The sequence below is a fragment of the Hyla sarda genome, chromosome 1, assembly GCF_029499605.1.
Source record: "Hyla sarda isolate aHylSar1 chromosome 1, aHylSar1.hap1, whole genome shotgun sequence".
NCBI classification, from domain to species: domain Eukaryota; kingdom Metazoa; phylum Chordata; class Amphibia; order Anura; family Hylidae; genus Hyla; species Hyla sarda.
Window position 1 is genome coordinate 181,666,593 of NC_079189.1, and position 18,272 is coordinate 181,684,864.

Consider the following 18,272-nt stretch of genomic DNA (forward strand, 5'->3'; position numbering starts at 1 on the left):
CAGAGTGAAAAAGAGGGAGGGGAGGGGGCTAAAATGGATTGTGGGTCTGGGGGGTGTATAAGGAGATAAGGGTGTGGGAGGGGGTTGGAGGGGAAGGTAACCAAGGAAAAAAGATAGATGGTGGGAGGGGGTGGGATAATGCTGGAGGAGTGGATGGAGAGGGGGGGAGAGACAGAGGGGGATGAATGAGGGAGAACTGCGGGGAAGAGAAGGGATGGAGAGGGGAAAGGGGGGAAAAGGATGAGGGAAATTAAGAAAAGGAAGGGGGGGAGGAAATGACTGGGAAAAAGGGAGTGGGGGGAAAGGGAGGAGTAACTGGGGTAGGAGGGTGGGGTCAGATAGGTAAAGCGAGGGATGAGGGGGCAGAGGGTGGCCAGCAGGAAAGGATGGGGGAATGTGGAAAGAGAGGGAGAGGGGAAGGAGGAAGAAAGGGGGGTGAAAAAAAAGGGGAGGGGGTGGGGAGCTGAGAAGGGGAAGTGGGTTAGAGTTGGAGGAGGGGGAAAGAGATGGTAAACGTGGAAGGGGGGGGACAGAGGGGGGGGAGAGGGGAAGGTGGGCCAGGAAAAAGTGTGTGTGGATGGGGGGGGGGGAGGGGCAGGGAAGGGTTTCTGGGTTCTGAGGATAGGTCGATGTTGTGGGGAGCAAACTGGGCAGATATTAAAGTTCAATACACTCATTCAGACCCTCTGGGGCCAAGCATTTGAGTTTGTATATCCAATAGGCTTCTCTTTGATTCAGGGCATTTAGTCTATTGCCGGCATCCTGTGCGATCTGTTCGATGGGTGTGATTCTGATACATGAAAAATCTTTGTCATGTTTTTCGGTCAGATGTCTGGACACGCTTTGTTTGAGGTAGCCAACATTACAATTGTGTCGATGGCCATTCACACAATTGTAATGTTGGCGACTGAATGGCCATCAACACAATTGTAATGTTGGCTACCTCAAACAAAGCGTGTCCAGACATCTGACCGAAATGTAGAAATTGTAACCTGATGTACAAATGGGGACTATGACATGGGGACTATGTAACCGGATGTACAAATGCCTGAGCTTTACATCTATATCTGGGCTTGATTTTGATCTCTATATCTGGGCACTTTCTTTGAGGGGCCAGCTATTACATCATCAATATGTACTTTACTGCCACCTCGAGATATGGACTATTCTCTTCATATTCTAAACTTGGCAGAAAAAATGTCTTTTTTAAGTTTGTATACTAAATTATTTTAATTTGAATTTTAACAATATGTGACATGCATGTTTTTATTTATTTATCATCATTTTAGTATCCTCTGATGTGGACCTGATGAAGGCGCATGTGAGCGCCGAAACGCGTTGTCCTTTAAAAACATTTCAATAAATTGTCCTGTGCAACCGTGTTGTATTGAGTCCGTCTTTTGACAGCAGGAGCGCTCTACATAATTCCCTATCTTTATCTACCCATTCTTCGTCCTTATATATTGTTGTCATATCCCAACCCCATATCCCATCCTCATATCTCAACCTCATATCCCATCCTCATATCCCGTCCTCATATCCTGCCATCATATCTCAACCTCATATCCTGACCTCCTATCCCATCCTCATATTTTGACCTCATATCCCATCCTCTTATCCCTTCCTCATATCCTGACCTCCTATCTCGTCCTCATATCCCGACCTCCTATCCAGTCCTCCTATCTTGATCTCATATCCTGACCTCCTATCCCATCCTCCTATCCCGACCTCCTATCCCATCCTCATATCCCGACCTCATATCCCGATCTCATATCCCGTCCTCATATCCAGACCTCATATCCCGACCTCATATCACATCCTCATATCCTGACCTCATATCCCATCCTCACATCCCGTCTTCATATCCCAAGCTCATATACCATCCTTATATCCCATCCTCATATCCCGTCCTTATGTCCCATCCTCATATCTTTTCCTCAGGTGGGACTGATTTGTGAAGAAGATATTGTAAGCTGAAAATAGAAGGGGACGTGGCTTAGTGGGACTAGGCGTGATTTGCAAGCCAGACAGATGCACAAAAAGGGTAGATAATAAAAGGGGTGGGGCTTAAACAGTGGACTTGTATTAGTGAGATGGAGTGTGGCTTGCAAGCCGGACTGACACATTCACCTGGAGATGCAGAGCGGAGCTTGTGGAGTAAGGTACTGGAAGTCCCATATACTTGCATGGGACTTGATACAAAAACCCATCTTTTATATATAATGGTGTAGGTAAGGGTTAATTTAACTATCACAACTTTTTTTTTGACATATAAGTAATATGTGTACCAGGTATTATTTAAATATCTCCAGCCATACGGAAGTTAAGTGGGAACATACATTTCCCATTGATTTGCATGGGACTTTAAACAAAAACCTCGACCCTCACAAATGGGGGTAGTTAAGGGTTAAATTAACTATCCTATATTTTAAGTGGACATATAAGTAACATGTGACCAAGTATTATCAAAATATCTCCAGCCGTTTGGAAGTTGTGCAGTAACATATATTTCCCATAGACTTGTATGGGACTTTAAACAAAAACCTCAACCCTGGCAAATGGGGGTGAGTAAGGGTTAAATTACCTACCCTATGTTTGTTGTTGACATATAAGTAACATATGTGCCAAGTTTCATGTTAATATCCTTAGCCGTTTGGACGTGATGCTGGAACATACACACACACTCACACACACATACATACACACGCACACTGAGTTTTATATATATATACTAGCTGAGTACCTGGCGTTGCCCGGTTTTTCCTTCCTAATCCTTGTTGGGGAGGAAAATAAACAAAGGAGGAAGCTTTTGACTTCATATCCCGTCCTCATATATTGTTGTCATATCCCGTCATCATATCCCGACCTCCTATCCCGTCCTCCTATCCCGTCCTCCTATCCCATCCTCCTATCCCGTCCTCCTTTCCCGTCCTCATATCTCGACCTCCTTTCCCGTCCTCCTTTCCCATCCTCCTATCTCGACCTCCTTTCCCGTTCTCCTGTCTCGACCTCCTTTCCCGTCCTCCTATCCCGTCCATCTATTCTGTCCTCCTTTCCCGTCCTCCTATCTCGACCTCCTTTCCCCGTCCTCCTGTCTCGACCTCCTTTCCTGTCCTCCTTTCCCGTCCTCCTATCCTGTCCTCCTTTCCCATCCTCCTTTCCCATCCTCCTTTACAGTCCTCTTATCTCTACCTCCTTTCCCATCCTCCTTTCCCGTCCTCCTTTCCCGTCCTCCTAACCCTACTCCTATCCTGGCCTCCTATCCAGTCCATCTATCCCGTCCTCCTATCCCGTCCTCCTATCCCGACCTCCTATCCCGACCTCCTATCCCGTCCTCCTATCACGGCCTCCTATCCCGTCCTCCTATCTTGACCTCCTATCCTGTCCTCCAATCAGGACCTCCTATCCTGTCCTCATATCTCGACCTCCTATCCCGTCCTCCTATCCCGTCCTCCTATCCCGTCCTCCTATCCCGACCTCCTATCCCGACCTCCTATCCCGTCCTCCTATCCCATCCTCCTATCCCGTCCTCCTATCCTGTCCTCCTATCCTGTCCTCCTTTCCTGTCCTCATATCTCGACCTCCTTTCCCGTCCTCCTTTCCCGTCCTCCTATCTCGACCTCCTTTCCCGTCCTCCTATCTCGACCTCCTTTCCCGTCCTCCTTTCCCATCCTCCTTTCCCGACCTCCTTTCCCGTCCTCCTATCTCGACCTCCTTTCCCGTCCTCCTTTCCCATCCTCCTTTCCCGTCCTCCTATCCCGTCCTCCTATCCCGTCCATCTTTGCCGTCCTCCAATCCTGTCCTCCTATACCATCCTCCTATCTCGTCCTCCTTTCCCGTCCTCCTTTCCCGTCCTCATATCTCGACTTCCTTACCCATCCTCCTTTCCCGTCCTCCTATCCCGTCCTCCTATCCAGTCCATCTATCCCGTCCTCCTATCCCATCCTCCTATCACGTCCTCCTATCCCGACCTCCTATCCCGTCCTCCTATCCCGTCCTCCTATCACGACCTCCTATCCCGTCCTCCTATCACGACCTCGTATCCAGTCGTCCTATCTTGACCTCCTATCCCGTCCTCCTATCCCAACCTCATATCCCGTTCTCCTATCCCGTCCTCCTATCCTGTCCTCCTATCTCTACCTCCTATCCCGACCTCCTATCTCGACCTCCTATCCCGGTCTCCTATCCCGACCTCCTATCTCGACCTCCTATCCCCATCTCCTATCCAGTCCTCCTATCCTTTCCTCCTATCCCGACCTCCTATCCAGTCCTCCTATCCAGTCCTCCTATCTCTACCTCCTATCCCGACCTCCTATCTCGACCTCCTATCCCGGTCTCCTATCCCGACCTCCTATCTCGACCTCCTATCCCCACCTCCTATCCAGTCCTCCTATCCTTTCCTCCTATCCCGACCTCCTATCCAGTCCTCCTATTCATTCCTCCTATCTCGATCTCCTATCCCGACCTCCTATCCCGATCCTCCTGTCCTGGTCCTCCTATCCCGACCTCCTATCCCGACCTTCTATCCCGTCCTCCTATCCCGTCCTCCTATCCCGTCCTCCTATCCCGACCTCCTATCCCGACCTCCTATCCCGTCCTCCTATCCCGACCTCCTATCCCGACCTCCTATGTCGACCTCCTATGTCGACCTCCTATCCCGACCCGTAATATGTGTACCAGGTATTGAAATATCTCCAGCAGTACGGAAGTTATGTGGGAAGTTATACATTTCTCATTGATTTGCATGGGACTTTAAACAAAAACCCCGACCCTCACAAATGGGGGTAGTTAAGGGTTAAATTAACTATCCTATATTTTAAGTGGATATATAAGTAACATGTGACCAAGTCCAAGTATTATCGAAATATCTCCAGCCATTTGGAAGTTATGCAGTAATATATATTTCCCATTGACTTGTATGGGACTTTAAACATAAACCCCGCCCCTGGCAAATGGGGGTGAGTAATGGTTAAATCACCTATCTTATGTTTGTTGTTGACATATAAGTAACATGTGTGCCAAGTTTCATGTTAATATCTTTAGCCGTTTGGACGTGATGCTTTAACATACACACATACATACATACATACACACACACACGTTGAGTTTTATATATAAATATATATATATATATATATATATATATATACAGTACAGACCAAAAGTTTGGAAACACCTTCTCATTCAGAGTTTTCTTTATTTTCATGACTATGAAAATTGTAGATTCACACTGAAGGCATCAAAACTATGAAGTAACACATGTGGAATTATATACATAACAAAAAAGTGTGAAACAACTGAAAATATGTCATATTCTAGGTTCTTCAAAGTAGCCACCTTTTGCTTTGATTACTGCTTTGCACACTCATTCTCTTCATGAGCTTCAAGAGGTAGTCACCTGAAATGGTCTTCCAACAGTCTTGAAGCTTTTGCCTTCACCCCAAACCATCTTGATTGGGTTCAGGTCCGTTGACTGTGGAAGCCAGGTCATCTGGCGCAGCACCCCATCACTCTCCTTCTTGGTCAAATAGCCCTTACACAGCCTGCAGGTGTGTTTGGGGTCATTGTCCTGTTGAAAAATAAATGATGGTCCAACTAAACGCAAACCGGATGGAATAGCATGCCGCTGGTAGATGCTGTGGTAGCCGTATGCCTTCAATTTTGAATAAATCCCGAACAGTGTCACCAGCAAAGCACCCCCACACCATCACACCTCCTCCACACCAGCACACCTGTGAAGTGAAAACCATTTCAGGTGACTACCCCTTGAAGCTCAACAAGAGAATGCCAAGAGTGTGCAAAGCAGTAATCAAAGCAAAAGGTGGCTACTTTGAAGAACCTTATGACATATTTTCAGTTGTTTCACACTTGTTTTGTTATGTATATAATTCCACATGTGTTAATTCATAGTTTTGATGCCTTCAGTGTGAATCTACAATTTTCATAGTCAGAGAGAGAGAGAGAGAGAGAGAGAGAGAGAGAGAGAGAGAGAGAGAGAGAGAGAGATATTATTATGTAACATGTTTATCTGATATTTTTCAGGTGCTGGAAGGAAAACCAATCTATGTGGACTGCTTTGGTAACCTAGTACCCTTAATAAAGAGTGGTCAACATCACATATTTAGTTTCTACGCCTTCAAAGAAAATAGACTTCCATTATTTGTTAAGGTAACATAAAAACAAATGCAAGTGATAAAGTTGGGACTATTTTATTTCTTTTTAACCTTTGGGTATATATATATATATATATATATATATATATATATATATATTCAAAAACAATGCAGCACTACTTCACCATTAGATGCCCGGTGCCAGCGCCCCGACTCGATCAAAGTCCATGTAATAGAAAACAATGGTGCAGCACTCCAAAATTGCAAAAAAGTGTAAAAATGTATTCCTTCATGTCAAAATTCAAAGCGACGTTTCAGCTCCCCACTGGAGCTTTTTTCAAGCATACCAACATGCTTGAAAAAAGCTTCAGTGGGGAGCTGAAACATCGCTTTGAATTTTGACATGAAGGAATACATTTTTACACTTTTTTGCAATTTTGGAGTGCTGCACCATTGTTTTCTATATATATATATATATATATATATATATAGATATATGCAGATAAATTACATTTTACAAGGCATCTTACTGCATGTTATAGAAAATCTTTTAATTTACTGTTGATCAGTCAGTCGTTCAGTAACTACGACCATTAATAACTTGGGTATCTTATCTATACCACCACTAAAAGAATATGACTTACGTTTCATTACCAGGTACGAGATACAACCCAAGAACCGTGTGGACGTCTTTCTTTTATGAAGGAGCCGAAATCCTCTAGAGGCCTTGTGCAACAAGCCATTTGCAATCTAAATATCACTTTACCACTTCATAATAAGGTAACATATGTTTCCACAGATACAGTACTGCTTTGTTAGACTACAATTTTTTTGTGTGCAATGATGGGAAACTGCTAAATGTTTCTCATATTTCATATAGTACAGCTAGAAAGCCGCATCCCCTATTTTTTACCAAAACAAACTGCAAAATACCATTTAATGCTCAGTCTCTATGATGAGTCAACATTTTCAAATGCATTTATGTTCAAAACCTGTTATAATAGTATTTGTACATCACCCAATTTTATTACTCAGACCTAGAAAAATAAAGCACACTCAAAGTATTTAATGTTTTTCAGGTTCTGCAGAGTTCAATGAAAGTTCTTTTTTTTTTTTTTTTTTAATATATTGTATTGGATTTTTTTTTTTTTTTTGCTTTACATGTTCCAAGGTAAATGCAAATAAGAGAGTATACAACATGCACTTATGACAGTAAGATCTGACAAATTTAGTTGCCTGTATAAATCTTTTCCGGTTTAGGTGGACCTTTTTAATCAATGATGGGGTTAAGATTTAATGTAGATGTGCCCTTTTAGATAGGCTAAACTATAATCACCAATACAGCACAGGAAACCTTGTTGACATATAATGGCGTTTAATGAGTTACATAGGTATGTCTGTCTTTTTCACAAGAAAAATAGTGTAGACCTGTTTTTGTCACAAAAATATAGAATCTGTATAAGAAGCTTTAGACAGTATCTAATTCAAACCCAGAGGGACTAATTAAAAATGTACATTAGATGACATTCACTGTTAGCTTAAAATGTCATTCTAAGTAAAGGGCCATTAACTTTAAAGGGGTTAACTTTAGTGGTTGCCTATTAATTGCCCCTATTGGTTGTCTATATATTTATTTAGGATGCAAATTGGGATAGTATAAATTCATGTATTATTTAAACCTGTGGTTTAATGTTACTTATTTTTGAACCATTTGTCAAATAAAAAAACATGTAATCACTTTTCATTCTTTTTAATTTTCCTTTTCTTATATCCGGCACACTGAATTTCAGGAATCTGAATCAGATCAAGAACTTGAAGATGAGGTAATTTTGGCAACCCAGCTTATCTATAAAAATGTCATTGTAACATCATTTTACACTGTACCTGTAGTGAACTTTTAAATACACCAAACCCCAGTCACCGAGTCACATATATTATGCATATTATGTGTATTACAAGCCCTACAACCTCTTGACAAAGCCATGTCCAACGGCGAAACATGTCGAGGGGGGCTGTAAACTGATTTTAATTCTTGTGGTGGCCTTCCCCATCTGTATGTCACACTGCAGGTGCATACAGAATTACAATTGATTGTGGTACAGTGGTACTCATTGGATATTGATACATATGGGAAGAGAGACACTCTATTTTTAATCTTTCAATTGGTGTGGATTATTACAAACTAATAAAGTTATATGTTTTTAATATATGGGAAAATAGGGAATTAGTGGATCACTGCGGTGATCTTGTGGTGAATTATCTGGATTAACTCTCCATATATTGGTCTTCTATGAACCATTATTATGTGTATTACACTCATGATTTTGTCTTGAGTGTGGGCTATTTGTGCATAAGTAGATATATATATATACATGCATAGAAGAACCTTCTGTAGCCTGTGTATGTGTATAGTTAGTTTATAACATGTATTAATCCATAGCTGTAAGTCCCCTATACAATTGTGGCTGGCTACTAACACATTCCCAGTCTTTGTCTGGGCACATGCGCATTGCACCTGTTCGTTTTGATTTTAGTTCTAAGTCCGCGGACATGCGCAGCGGTATGTCTACATCCTGATAATTAGCGCTGATGTGTTTCTTGTCTGAGTCTGCACGCATGTGTAGGATTATGCTCCAGTACTCGCATCTCCCTTTCGGGACTGCATATTTCTAACTAAGTCTGCGCGCTAGCGTGAGAGTATAAACTGATCACGCGACCATGTTACATGACGAACAGGATGTGCGGGTAAGTGTTGCGATCTTACTAAGTCATAATCTCTATCTTCATTGACCTCTAATAAGGCAGTATCCAATTGGTATAGGAAGTGTGCATCTTTTGTTGGCAGGTAAGAATTGGATGCTTGTTTCTGGGAGTGTCCAGAGGACGTTATAAAAGAAAGCACTTTCACCTGCACATGGCAATTTGTCTCAACCCCTGAGGATGTGGTTGTTACTACGAAACATGTAGGACAATGTGTGTCTGTAATTTTAAATAAGCAGCCTAGTTCCCGCAGTGTATAGCATACTGCCGACGCTGGTGATCTGAAATTCTCAATTCCGTATAGGAGAGTCTGTTATCATTCTGGGACTGTGCTGCAATCTTTTAATGCATATTACATAGGACCTTTTCTAATTTACCTTAATAAAAGTGAAGTTTTAATATCACACTGGAATAGAGGGGGAGTTTTCTAGTTTACCCCTTCACCTAGGTGACTCGGTGACTGGGTTTGGTGTATTTAGTTGTTGTATACCCCTTTCCCACCTTGGAAAATGTTGGTTTTGTAGTGAACTTTTAGCACATGTGCTGGGAAAATTTCCTTCCATTTACACCGAACATATACTGTATTGTATAGAGTTGCATGTGTCACCTTTCTGTAAAATTGTGTAACTAGAGCCCAAAAGCAAAGTATATAAATTAACCTGTCTCTACTTATTTTCTACACTTGTGTTTTACACAAAATATTACTATTAATTTTCATATTAATTGTATAACTTTTTTTTCCCAGGGAAATCTAACATCTGAGAAAAGTAAGTGGTTTAATATTATGTATAAATTTAGCTTTGAATGATTCAGTGGAGCTAAGCATGCAAGTCATGCAGTCAATTTCCACTAAACTGATACTAACATTGCTTTGATAAAGATAATACACGTAATATACTAGCATTGTTCATATAACATTTTATAGGAATCTAAGCTACAACCTAAAAATTATACTATTTAACTAACCCTTTCCCTGCTACTGACTTTTCCTGTGACCTTCCCCTTTACTCCTGCTGCAAAGCCCATTCCATTTTCTGTTTTTTGCCGTGCATTTGTTGACATGACATTGTCATCTCATTTATAGTTAATGACTGTATCAGTTTTTCAGAATCCAAGCAGCATTCACATTAGGTTTTCTGCAAACTTTTCTCCAGCTATTGTTTGCAGTGTAAGTAATGTGATGCTTGGCCCAAACAGATACTGTCTTACTGCATTAGATGACTGTCAACATTACTGTGGTGAAGTGTCTCTTATTTCCCCTTCACTAAACAAGTATATAATGTCTTTATGGGTACGGGTGTCTTTAAGAATGCACTTTCAGTTATGGAACTGTGATCAAGTCTTCTACTAAATCTAAAAGTATGTTCTGATTGGTCATGAGTATTCTTAAGAGATTGTTTCTAAAAGGGTAGTCGTATAAAGACAGATTTGGTTTATATGACCTATGGACATATGGATGTCATAGTACGGTAAATGGATCGCCACCCTTGACCTGTCGATAACCTAGAAGAGAGAGCCTTATTATAAGAGCAGCTCCTTCTCTGGCAGACCCAGATTAACATGTATTATATAAATTGCCATTCATCTTTGGGGTAATTTTTTGGTCAGAAGCAGCTTTCCATTGCTGTTGCTGCACCAGTTTCTGTTAAAAAATGGGTTGTTTTCATAAGACAAACCCTTTAAGAGATCACATAAGGTATTGTAGACTGGCATTCCCAAAACGAAATTAATACAGCCTGCATTGTATCTACTTTATAAGCATTTTATGCTGCTACCTACGTTTAGTAAATGCATACATAGTAAGTGTTAAGACAGAAAGAAATCTATACCCATGTATTAATCTTTTAAAAAAGGGATATTCCAATTTATCTTTTGAAGGGTTAGCCTGTTAAAATCATATATCACTTGTCCACAGAATAGTTAATAAATGTTTAATCTCTGTGGTCCAACTGCCGATCTCAAGAATGGAGGTCCCAAAGTGCCCCTTGTGAATGACAGAGATCCATTTACTGCTATGGGATTGATGTAGATTGCACTGTGCAAATGGAACAGTGGCCATACAAGCAACCTACTACTTCTTTTAAAAGGGGCACCTGGAGACCGCTGTTCTTGAAGTGGTCAGACGCCCAAGGATCATACATTTATCTTCTAACCTGTGGATCGGTGATAAATGTTCTTAGTAGGCCAACCCCTTTAAACCATACTGCAGTTTTGCTCGCCTTAATTCCAAAATTTTATATCTGCCTTACTGTCTTCTAGGCCATAGCTGAAATATGCGCTTGTCATAACAACTAAGCAGCACTGTAGCTTGGGAATTATTGTAACTGCCAATCACTACAGTTTATGATTACTAAAATGTTATGCCTTTTTGCTTTGGCTATTTTAGGGTATTACTAAACAAATCTTTATAAGAGCATGTAACTGGTGCACTACTGGCCATGTGCCTGTAAAATATGAGTATAAAACTATATTATTCCTGTACTTCACCACAGTATGTTACAGATTCTTCATGTTACTTTTAGGCTACCTTTAGCATAATCTGCTCCCATAGCACTTTTGCTTTGCATGGAAATAACTTGACTTACATATACCGTGTGTGTGTGTTTTGTATGGATGTTTTTACCTTTTGTTTGCTGTGCATAACATCTTGTATTTCAAAAATCATTTTACGTTGTTCCATAAAAACTCCTTTTTTCCTTTGATTTTGTTATTCTGACCTCACCTTATGTCTCCTAAAGTCTGAGGATAATCCAATGATAGGATCATACCTCCCTTTTATTTAAAAGCATAAAATTTAATTAAGCAACATTTTTCACAAGATTTCTTCCTAGATGAAATGCCGGTTTGTAGCTGGTTCAGATAATTATTTTTCCCCAGCTCTTCTGCTGCAAGAGAGGATTTAACACATTGTGTAGACCTAAGGGATCAGTGCTCTGCATATGCCTGACATTCATAATGGACAGGGACAGGTATAGAATTAGACAACAATGACTATACTTTATTGTTTTTTTTTTCTTTGAATTAACTAGAAAAAATTAATTAACGGTACAAAGCACTGTTCTCAATAAGGAAAGTAAGAAAATAGGGAAAGTAAGATCAGTTTAAAAAAAATCTAACATCTTCACAAGATGCATATAGTCCCATAATAATTGATTATCTGCCTCTGCCCTTAGATTGCGGGAGCAGCCAATCAAAAACATTAACTTTTTCTCGTTGAGGTTATGACAAACTAAAAACATTTCAAAGACTCCTGGCATTTTTTTTTATGTGGGGACTATGTAGCCTTATAACAGTTAATGGGTCAATAGATTACAGACACTTAGATTGCAATATCTAAATTAAAGGTACATAAAAAATTTCAAGTTGCGGTAAATGTATTAATACATAGTATTACAGACCTCTCTGGCAGCAAGAGTTACAGTGGAGTAGATTGGCAAAGACTGGAAAAATATACTTCTTTATATGTGATGATATATTAAATATAATATTCTGTACCAGTTCCTTTAACCTGTTTTTCTGGCAGCTTAGTACCACTGGCTTTCTCTTTGAGGCAATCGACAATCAACAATTATAGCTCTTCTTTCTATTTTTATTTTCTATTGGTTGTATAGCATCAAAACAATCTTGAGATGCCTTGAGATTTACTGTGATTTTGTTTTCTACTTGTTCTTTATTTATTCATTTAATGTTTTGTCTCAAACCTGGTGTTGTTGTTCTGTTGTATGTGTGAATGTGGTGTAGTGTGCATTCTAAGCAAGTTATTTCCTGCCCATTTTCCTTCCCAGTTACCTTTTTCCTTTAGCATGATGTTCAAGACCGTTTGGATCCACCAACCCTATCAGTTCATTGCATTCACACCCCCACCTCAGCCAGAGCTGTGATTATTTCCTTCATGATTACATTATTCAGTCACTATTTATTTATTGCCATTTTATGTTAATATTTCTCATTCACCTCAAAGATGATGAAGAAACGGAATCCACAGAAACTTCCATCCTGAAAAGCCATCTTGTCAATGATGAGCCAGTATTAGCAAGTCCAGATTTGCTGTCGGAAGTTTGTGAAATGAAGCAAGATTTGATAAAAATGAGTGCAATTCTTACCGTTGATGCCACACAAAAGCCATGTTCTCTTAAAAATAAAGACCTTGAAAGAACCGAAGAGGATCCAGGAGAACCGTTTGAAATAGTTGAAAGGGTAAAAGAAGATTTAGAAAAAGTGAATAAAATACTTAGAACTGGAACCTACTCCAAAGAAGAAGCTCACTCTTCAAGATCATATAAAAAAGATGAAGAATGGGTTCTTGTAGGGGATGATGAAATAGAGGAAGCCAAACTTAATGCCCTCCATGATGTTGATGAAATTCCATGTATAGAAATAAAAATAGACCGAGGGGAGAAACCTAAAATAAAAACAGACACACATGACATGGTTCACTATCTCACAAATGACCTTAACTCTTACTCAACTGATTCGACAGCTACAAGTGGACCTGGAACACAGAAACCTGAGCAACGTAAACTGGAAATAAAAAAACCTGTCCGCAGGAAACTTAGGGAAAGAAAGCGGGAAGAAGAGCTCCATGGTAGTGAGGTTTTGGTACTAACAAAATTTAGTTCAGAAGAGTCATTGGATGATGAAATTGACCTTAACCTAAGTACAGTACCTGCTCCAAGTGTAAAAGAAGTTTCTCCAGTGATCGAAGAAACTCCAATTGGATCAATAAAAGACAAGGTAAAAGCTCTTCAGAAACGAGTTGAAGAAGAACAAAAAGGACATTCAAGCATATCAAGCAAAACACAATTGAAGGAGGTTGTTAGCGAGCCTGCCAAGAAACAAAGTATAGTGACTGTAGTGCAGCCACCTGTTTCTCCATCTTCAAAAACTGAAAAATTGGAAGAAACTATGTCTGTTCGGGAATTAATGAAGGCATTTCAATCAGGACATGATCCTTCTAAGGAGAAATCAGGACTTTTTGAATATAAAACAGTACAAAAGCAAAGCTCTGTAGAAAACAAATCATCAGACAGTACAGTTCAGTTGTCAGATAATATTACGCAGATAGATAACTTAGTAAAAAAACAAGTAACTTCTAGTGAAGGTGAGCCAAAAACCCCAAAAGGTCATGTTAAGTTAAAGTCAGTCTCTGATGATCAAAAAGAATACAAGGGAAGTCCTAAATTGCCTCCTATTGAAATTAAAGAGGTAGTGACTCAGATCCATACAAAAGATGAACTTGTCCACTCAGTCATAGATGAAGAAGTCTCTATGGATAGATCAAATATAAGGTTAAGAGTTAGCATTAGTGACCAAGATGTTGACCCACAAATTAGCCCTGACAGAAAGACATCCACAGACTTTTCAGCTGTTATCAAAGAAGAACTGGAGGATAATGACAACTATTTACAATTCAAGCACCTCCCAGAAGCAGAAGGGGTGCAGTTAAATTTAGACCAAGTACTCATTAGTCCATTTAATGTATCATTTCCTACTGAAGATGAAACAGATGGCTTTCTTCCAGCGTTACATATACAGGGTGGTACATATGATGATAGCTCAGATAGTCTTAAGCATGAAGGCATTGCAGATTCTCCAAGTGGCAGCTTATTGGATGGAACACCTCACATGAGTTCAGAAGACAGCTATAAGCATGAAGGTCTAGCAGAGACCCCAGGTACAAGCCCTGAAAGCCTTTCATTTTCACCAAAGAAATCAGAAGAACAGGTTGGCGATAAACCTAAAGCAGAGAAAGAGAATATCCATGACATAAAGTCTGATATTGTAACTGAAAATAAAGATAAGGAATTGGCTAAAGAGGAAGACATCACATCACACATGCCTAAAGTTGATGAAAAATGTACTGACACTGAAAAATCTCCTTTGGAATGTAAAGATTCTGAAGTAAAAGATAAACAACATGTAACTTTGAAAAGCCCCCAGGGTCTACAATTAATTCTGTCTACCAAACATACACAAGATGATGAGATCAGTAGCCCAGTGGCAGATGATTCAGTAGCAATTAGCCATAAGGATTCATTGGAAGCAAGTCCAGTGTTAGAAGACAACTCTTCTCATAAAACTCCTGATTCATTAGAACCAAGTCCCACAAAAGAATCTCCATGTCGTGATTCACTTGAGAGTAGCCCTGTGGAACAAAAAATTAAGTCTAGTATGCTCATAGGCTCTGCCCTTCATGCAAGTCTGAAATCAGATCTGGCCTCAGAGTTAGCTCTTCGTACTAGAATTCTAAGAGATCCAGATGGAAGTGCTGAGGATGATAGCATAGAACAGACATCACTCATGGAAAGCTCTGGAAAAAGTCCACTTTCTCCAGATACTCCAAGTTCTGAAGAGATCAGTTATGAAGTCACTCCAAAAATGCAAGACTTGCAGGCTTTCTCTACCCTTCCAAAGCCTGGTATAATTCCAGAAGTTTCTGAAGAGCCAGAAGAAGATTCTGAAAATGAGCCAAAGAAAAGATTCACCCCTGAAGAAGAAATGTTTAAAATGGTAACAAAGATAAAAATGTTTGATGAGCTTGAACAGGAAGCAAAGCAGAAAAGAGAATATAAAAAAGAATTCAAGCATGAAGAACATGTTTCAGTAAGTGACACAAACATGGCAAACGATGAGGACATTGAAGAGAGTGGTATTAAACTAGTGCAGGATGAAGATGTTCAGATTGTAGTCAAGTCTGTAGAAAGCAGAAAAAGTAGTAGTTCTTCAGAAAGTGAACCCGAATTAACCCAGTTAAAAAAAGGAGCAGACTCTGGTCTACTGCTGGACCCTTTAATAAGAGTTCAACCTCCATCTCCACTACCACCAAGCTTAGATTCTAGTTCAAGCCCTGAGGACACAGCGTTTCAACCAATCATGCCTGCACAGGAGGTCCAGTCAGATGATGTTAGCATACAAAATACAGAACAAGGGGAACACCTTAGACATGAAAGCTCCACTTCATCTGAAGACAAAGTTTTGACAACTGAGGCTGAAACTAAAGAGATCTGTACTGATTCATCTATGACAAGAAAAGATGTATATGAAAACATGAGTACACATGGGGAAATAGCACAAAATCTTTCAGATAGTAGCAGTGCAATTCAGAATGTTGAAGTTGCACATAAAAGTGTATCTGGTTTTGAAGTAGAAAACAATCTTATAGCTTCTTATGATGTGTCTGTCAGTGAACAAATTAGTCTGGGACAAAATATAACTGAATGTATGGAATACTCATCAGAGTATAACAATGTAACATATCCAGCAGAAAGTGATGGATCGCCATCTGAGGATAAAAGTACAACTAAATCATTTATTTCATCACCATTAGTGCTTAGTCAGACATCTATATCTACACAATCACATGATGAAATTGTTGGGCATGAAGGTAGTGTTTCTGTTCCTGAAATCACAAGTCCATATGAGAATGTCCCAATAGAACATTTTTTTACCAGTCATGATATTACTCAAGGAAATGCTCATGCCATAAGCAAGACTGAAAGTCAATCATGTGGTAAACCTGAGCAGAATGAGGAAGCTACACCAAGGTATTCTTCAACAGATGATGAATGTTTTAAAAAAGATGCCTTAATAAGCGAAACCGCAGAACATCAAAGTGAACACATTATTATAACTAAAACTGAAGCAGACTCATGGAGTTCCATCAGAGAAGATGATGCAGCTTTTGAAGCACGTGTGAAAGAAGAAGAGCAAAAAATATTTGGATTGATGGTAGATAAACAGTCACAGGGAACTACACCTGATACCACTCCAGCACGTACACCTACTGAAGAGGGCACACCAACCAGTGAACAAAACCCCTTTATGTTTCAGGAAGGAAAACTCTTTGAGATGACCCGCAGTGGAGCTATTGATATGACCAAAAGAAATTATGCAGATGAAAGCTTTCATTTTTTCCAAATAGGACAGCAGTGTGCAGAAAGTGTGCCAGAGGACATCAAAGAAGAAAGTGGAGAAGAAGAATCACCAGTTCCTGAAAGTTTATCAGATCCATTTTCTGCTGTAGAAACTGATGTAACAGAAAGTGAGTTACACAATGCATCAGAATCTCTGTTTGACAGCCAGTCCGTTGCCGAATCTGAAATGGATGGTGATTATATGGATACAGAAACTACTAAAACAGAACAGAAGTCAAGAATCCCTATTAAGATGGGTATTTCTGCTTCCTCAAAAACATCTAAAAAGGATTCTGCAGGGGACAGTACTACAATAGTATCAAATACTCAAGAAGGGTATGATAGTTCCTCACTAGACTCTTGGTCACCATCTCCTGATCATTCTTTAGTAGATATGCAAATAGATTTTACACCCCATACAAAAGTAGAGGTTTCTAATCGGGATGAATCCCCAGATACTTCACCTGAAGAACAGAAGTCTGTAATTGAAATCCCAACCGCAGACATGGAAAGTGGTTCCTCTTTTGTATTAAAGTCCAAAATTCCTATAAGGTCTATTTCTTCAGTATCTGAAGATAGTTCACAAAGTCCTATAATTGCTAATACTGAATACAAGTCCGCAAATGATAGCCTTACACTTGTGGAAGATCAAAAGCCAAAGTCCAAGATCCCTGTTAAAACAACTGAATCTAGTAGCAAAATACCTGTGAAACAAGATAATAGAAGTAAATCTGAGTCTGATGCCAGCACATCAGATTCCAAAGTAAAAGCAACCCCAAAAACAAGGAGTTGCACAGAATCTCATTGTGACGATTCTGAACAATCTAGTCAGGTAGTTGAGAGAGAAAATGTTGAGGTAACAAAACAAAAGTCATCAAAACTTCCAGTAAAAGCAAAGAATTTGTCATTTGCCCAAACATCATCATCAGCAACAACAGAGCAGGAACGTTTCTTTGAAATGTACAAGAATTCGATTGATTTCTTTGAAGAAATTAGTGATGAGGCATCAAAATTAGTGGACAGACTTACCCAGGCTGAAAAGGAACAAGAACCATTATCTGATGATGAGAGCAGTGCCTTTGATATTTCAGTCATTGAAAATGTTCCAATGCCTGAAACCCAGCAGTCTGTTCCAGAAGACATCTTTGACACCAGACCTATATGGGATGACTCAATTGAAACTCAAATTGAACGTATTCCAGATGACCATAGCCATGACAATGCACAAGGTATTTGACAAAGAAAGTGGGATTTCCCTCTATTTTGCATGTCATAGATTTTTAATTCACTTCTGTGATATGTGAACATTTTTTTTAGCAGTGATTGTTTTGTTTGTGCATGTTGTGTCTGTTTTTATGTTGTTAAAAGTCATTACTGTTTGTAAAAAAACAAATCTCAAGATTGGATATTGTGAAGGCCGTATAAGGCAGTAACAATAACACATACTATGAAGAGCCATCTACTTCAGTGTGAAGGTTTGCAAAGA

General features: G+C 39.8%; 1 protein-coding gene across 31 annotated transcripts in view; it reads left to right on the forward strand.

The window, feature by feature from the left end:
• The window catches only part of ANK2 (ankyrin 2), a 634,142-nt gene that overhangs the window by 543,983 nt on the left and 71,887 nt on the right, over positions 1-18,272 (forward strand). For 18 of the 31 annotated variants that reach the window (XM_056565107.1, XM_056565143.1, XM_056565099.1 and 15 more), the window contains 5 exons: positions 6,043-6,168; positions 6,771-6,893; positions 7,904-7,936; positions 9,619-9,640; positions 12,835-18,015. In XM_056565107.1, the coding sequence (XP_056421082.1) occupies positions 6,043-6,168; positions 6,771-6,893; positions 7,904-7,936; positions 9,619-9,640; positions 12,835-18,015 (5,485 nt within the window). The remainder of the gene's footprint in view (positions 1-6,042; positions 6,169-6,770; positions 6,894-7,903; positions 7,937-9,618; positions 9,641-12,834; positions 18,016-18,272) is intronic. The other 13 variants (XM_056565223.1, XM_056565258.1, XM_056565287.1 and 10 more) reach the window with 1 other exon arrangement.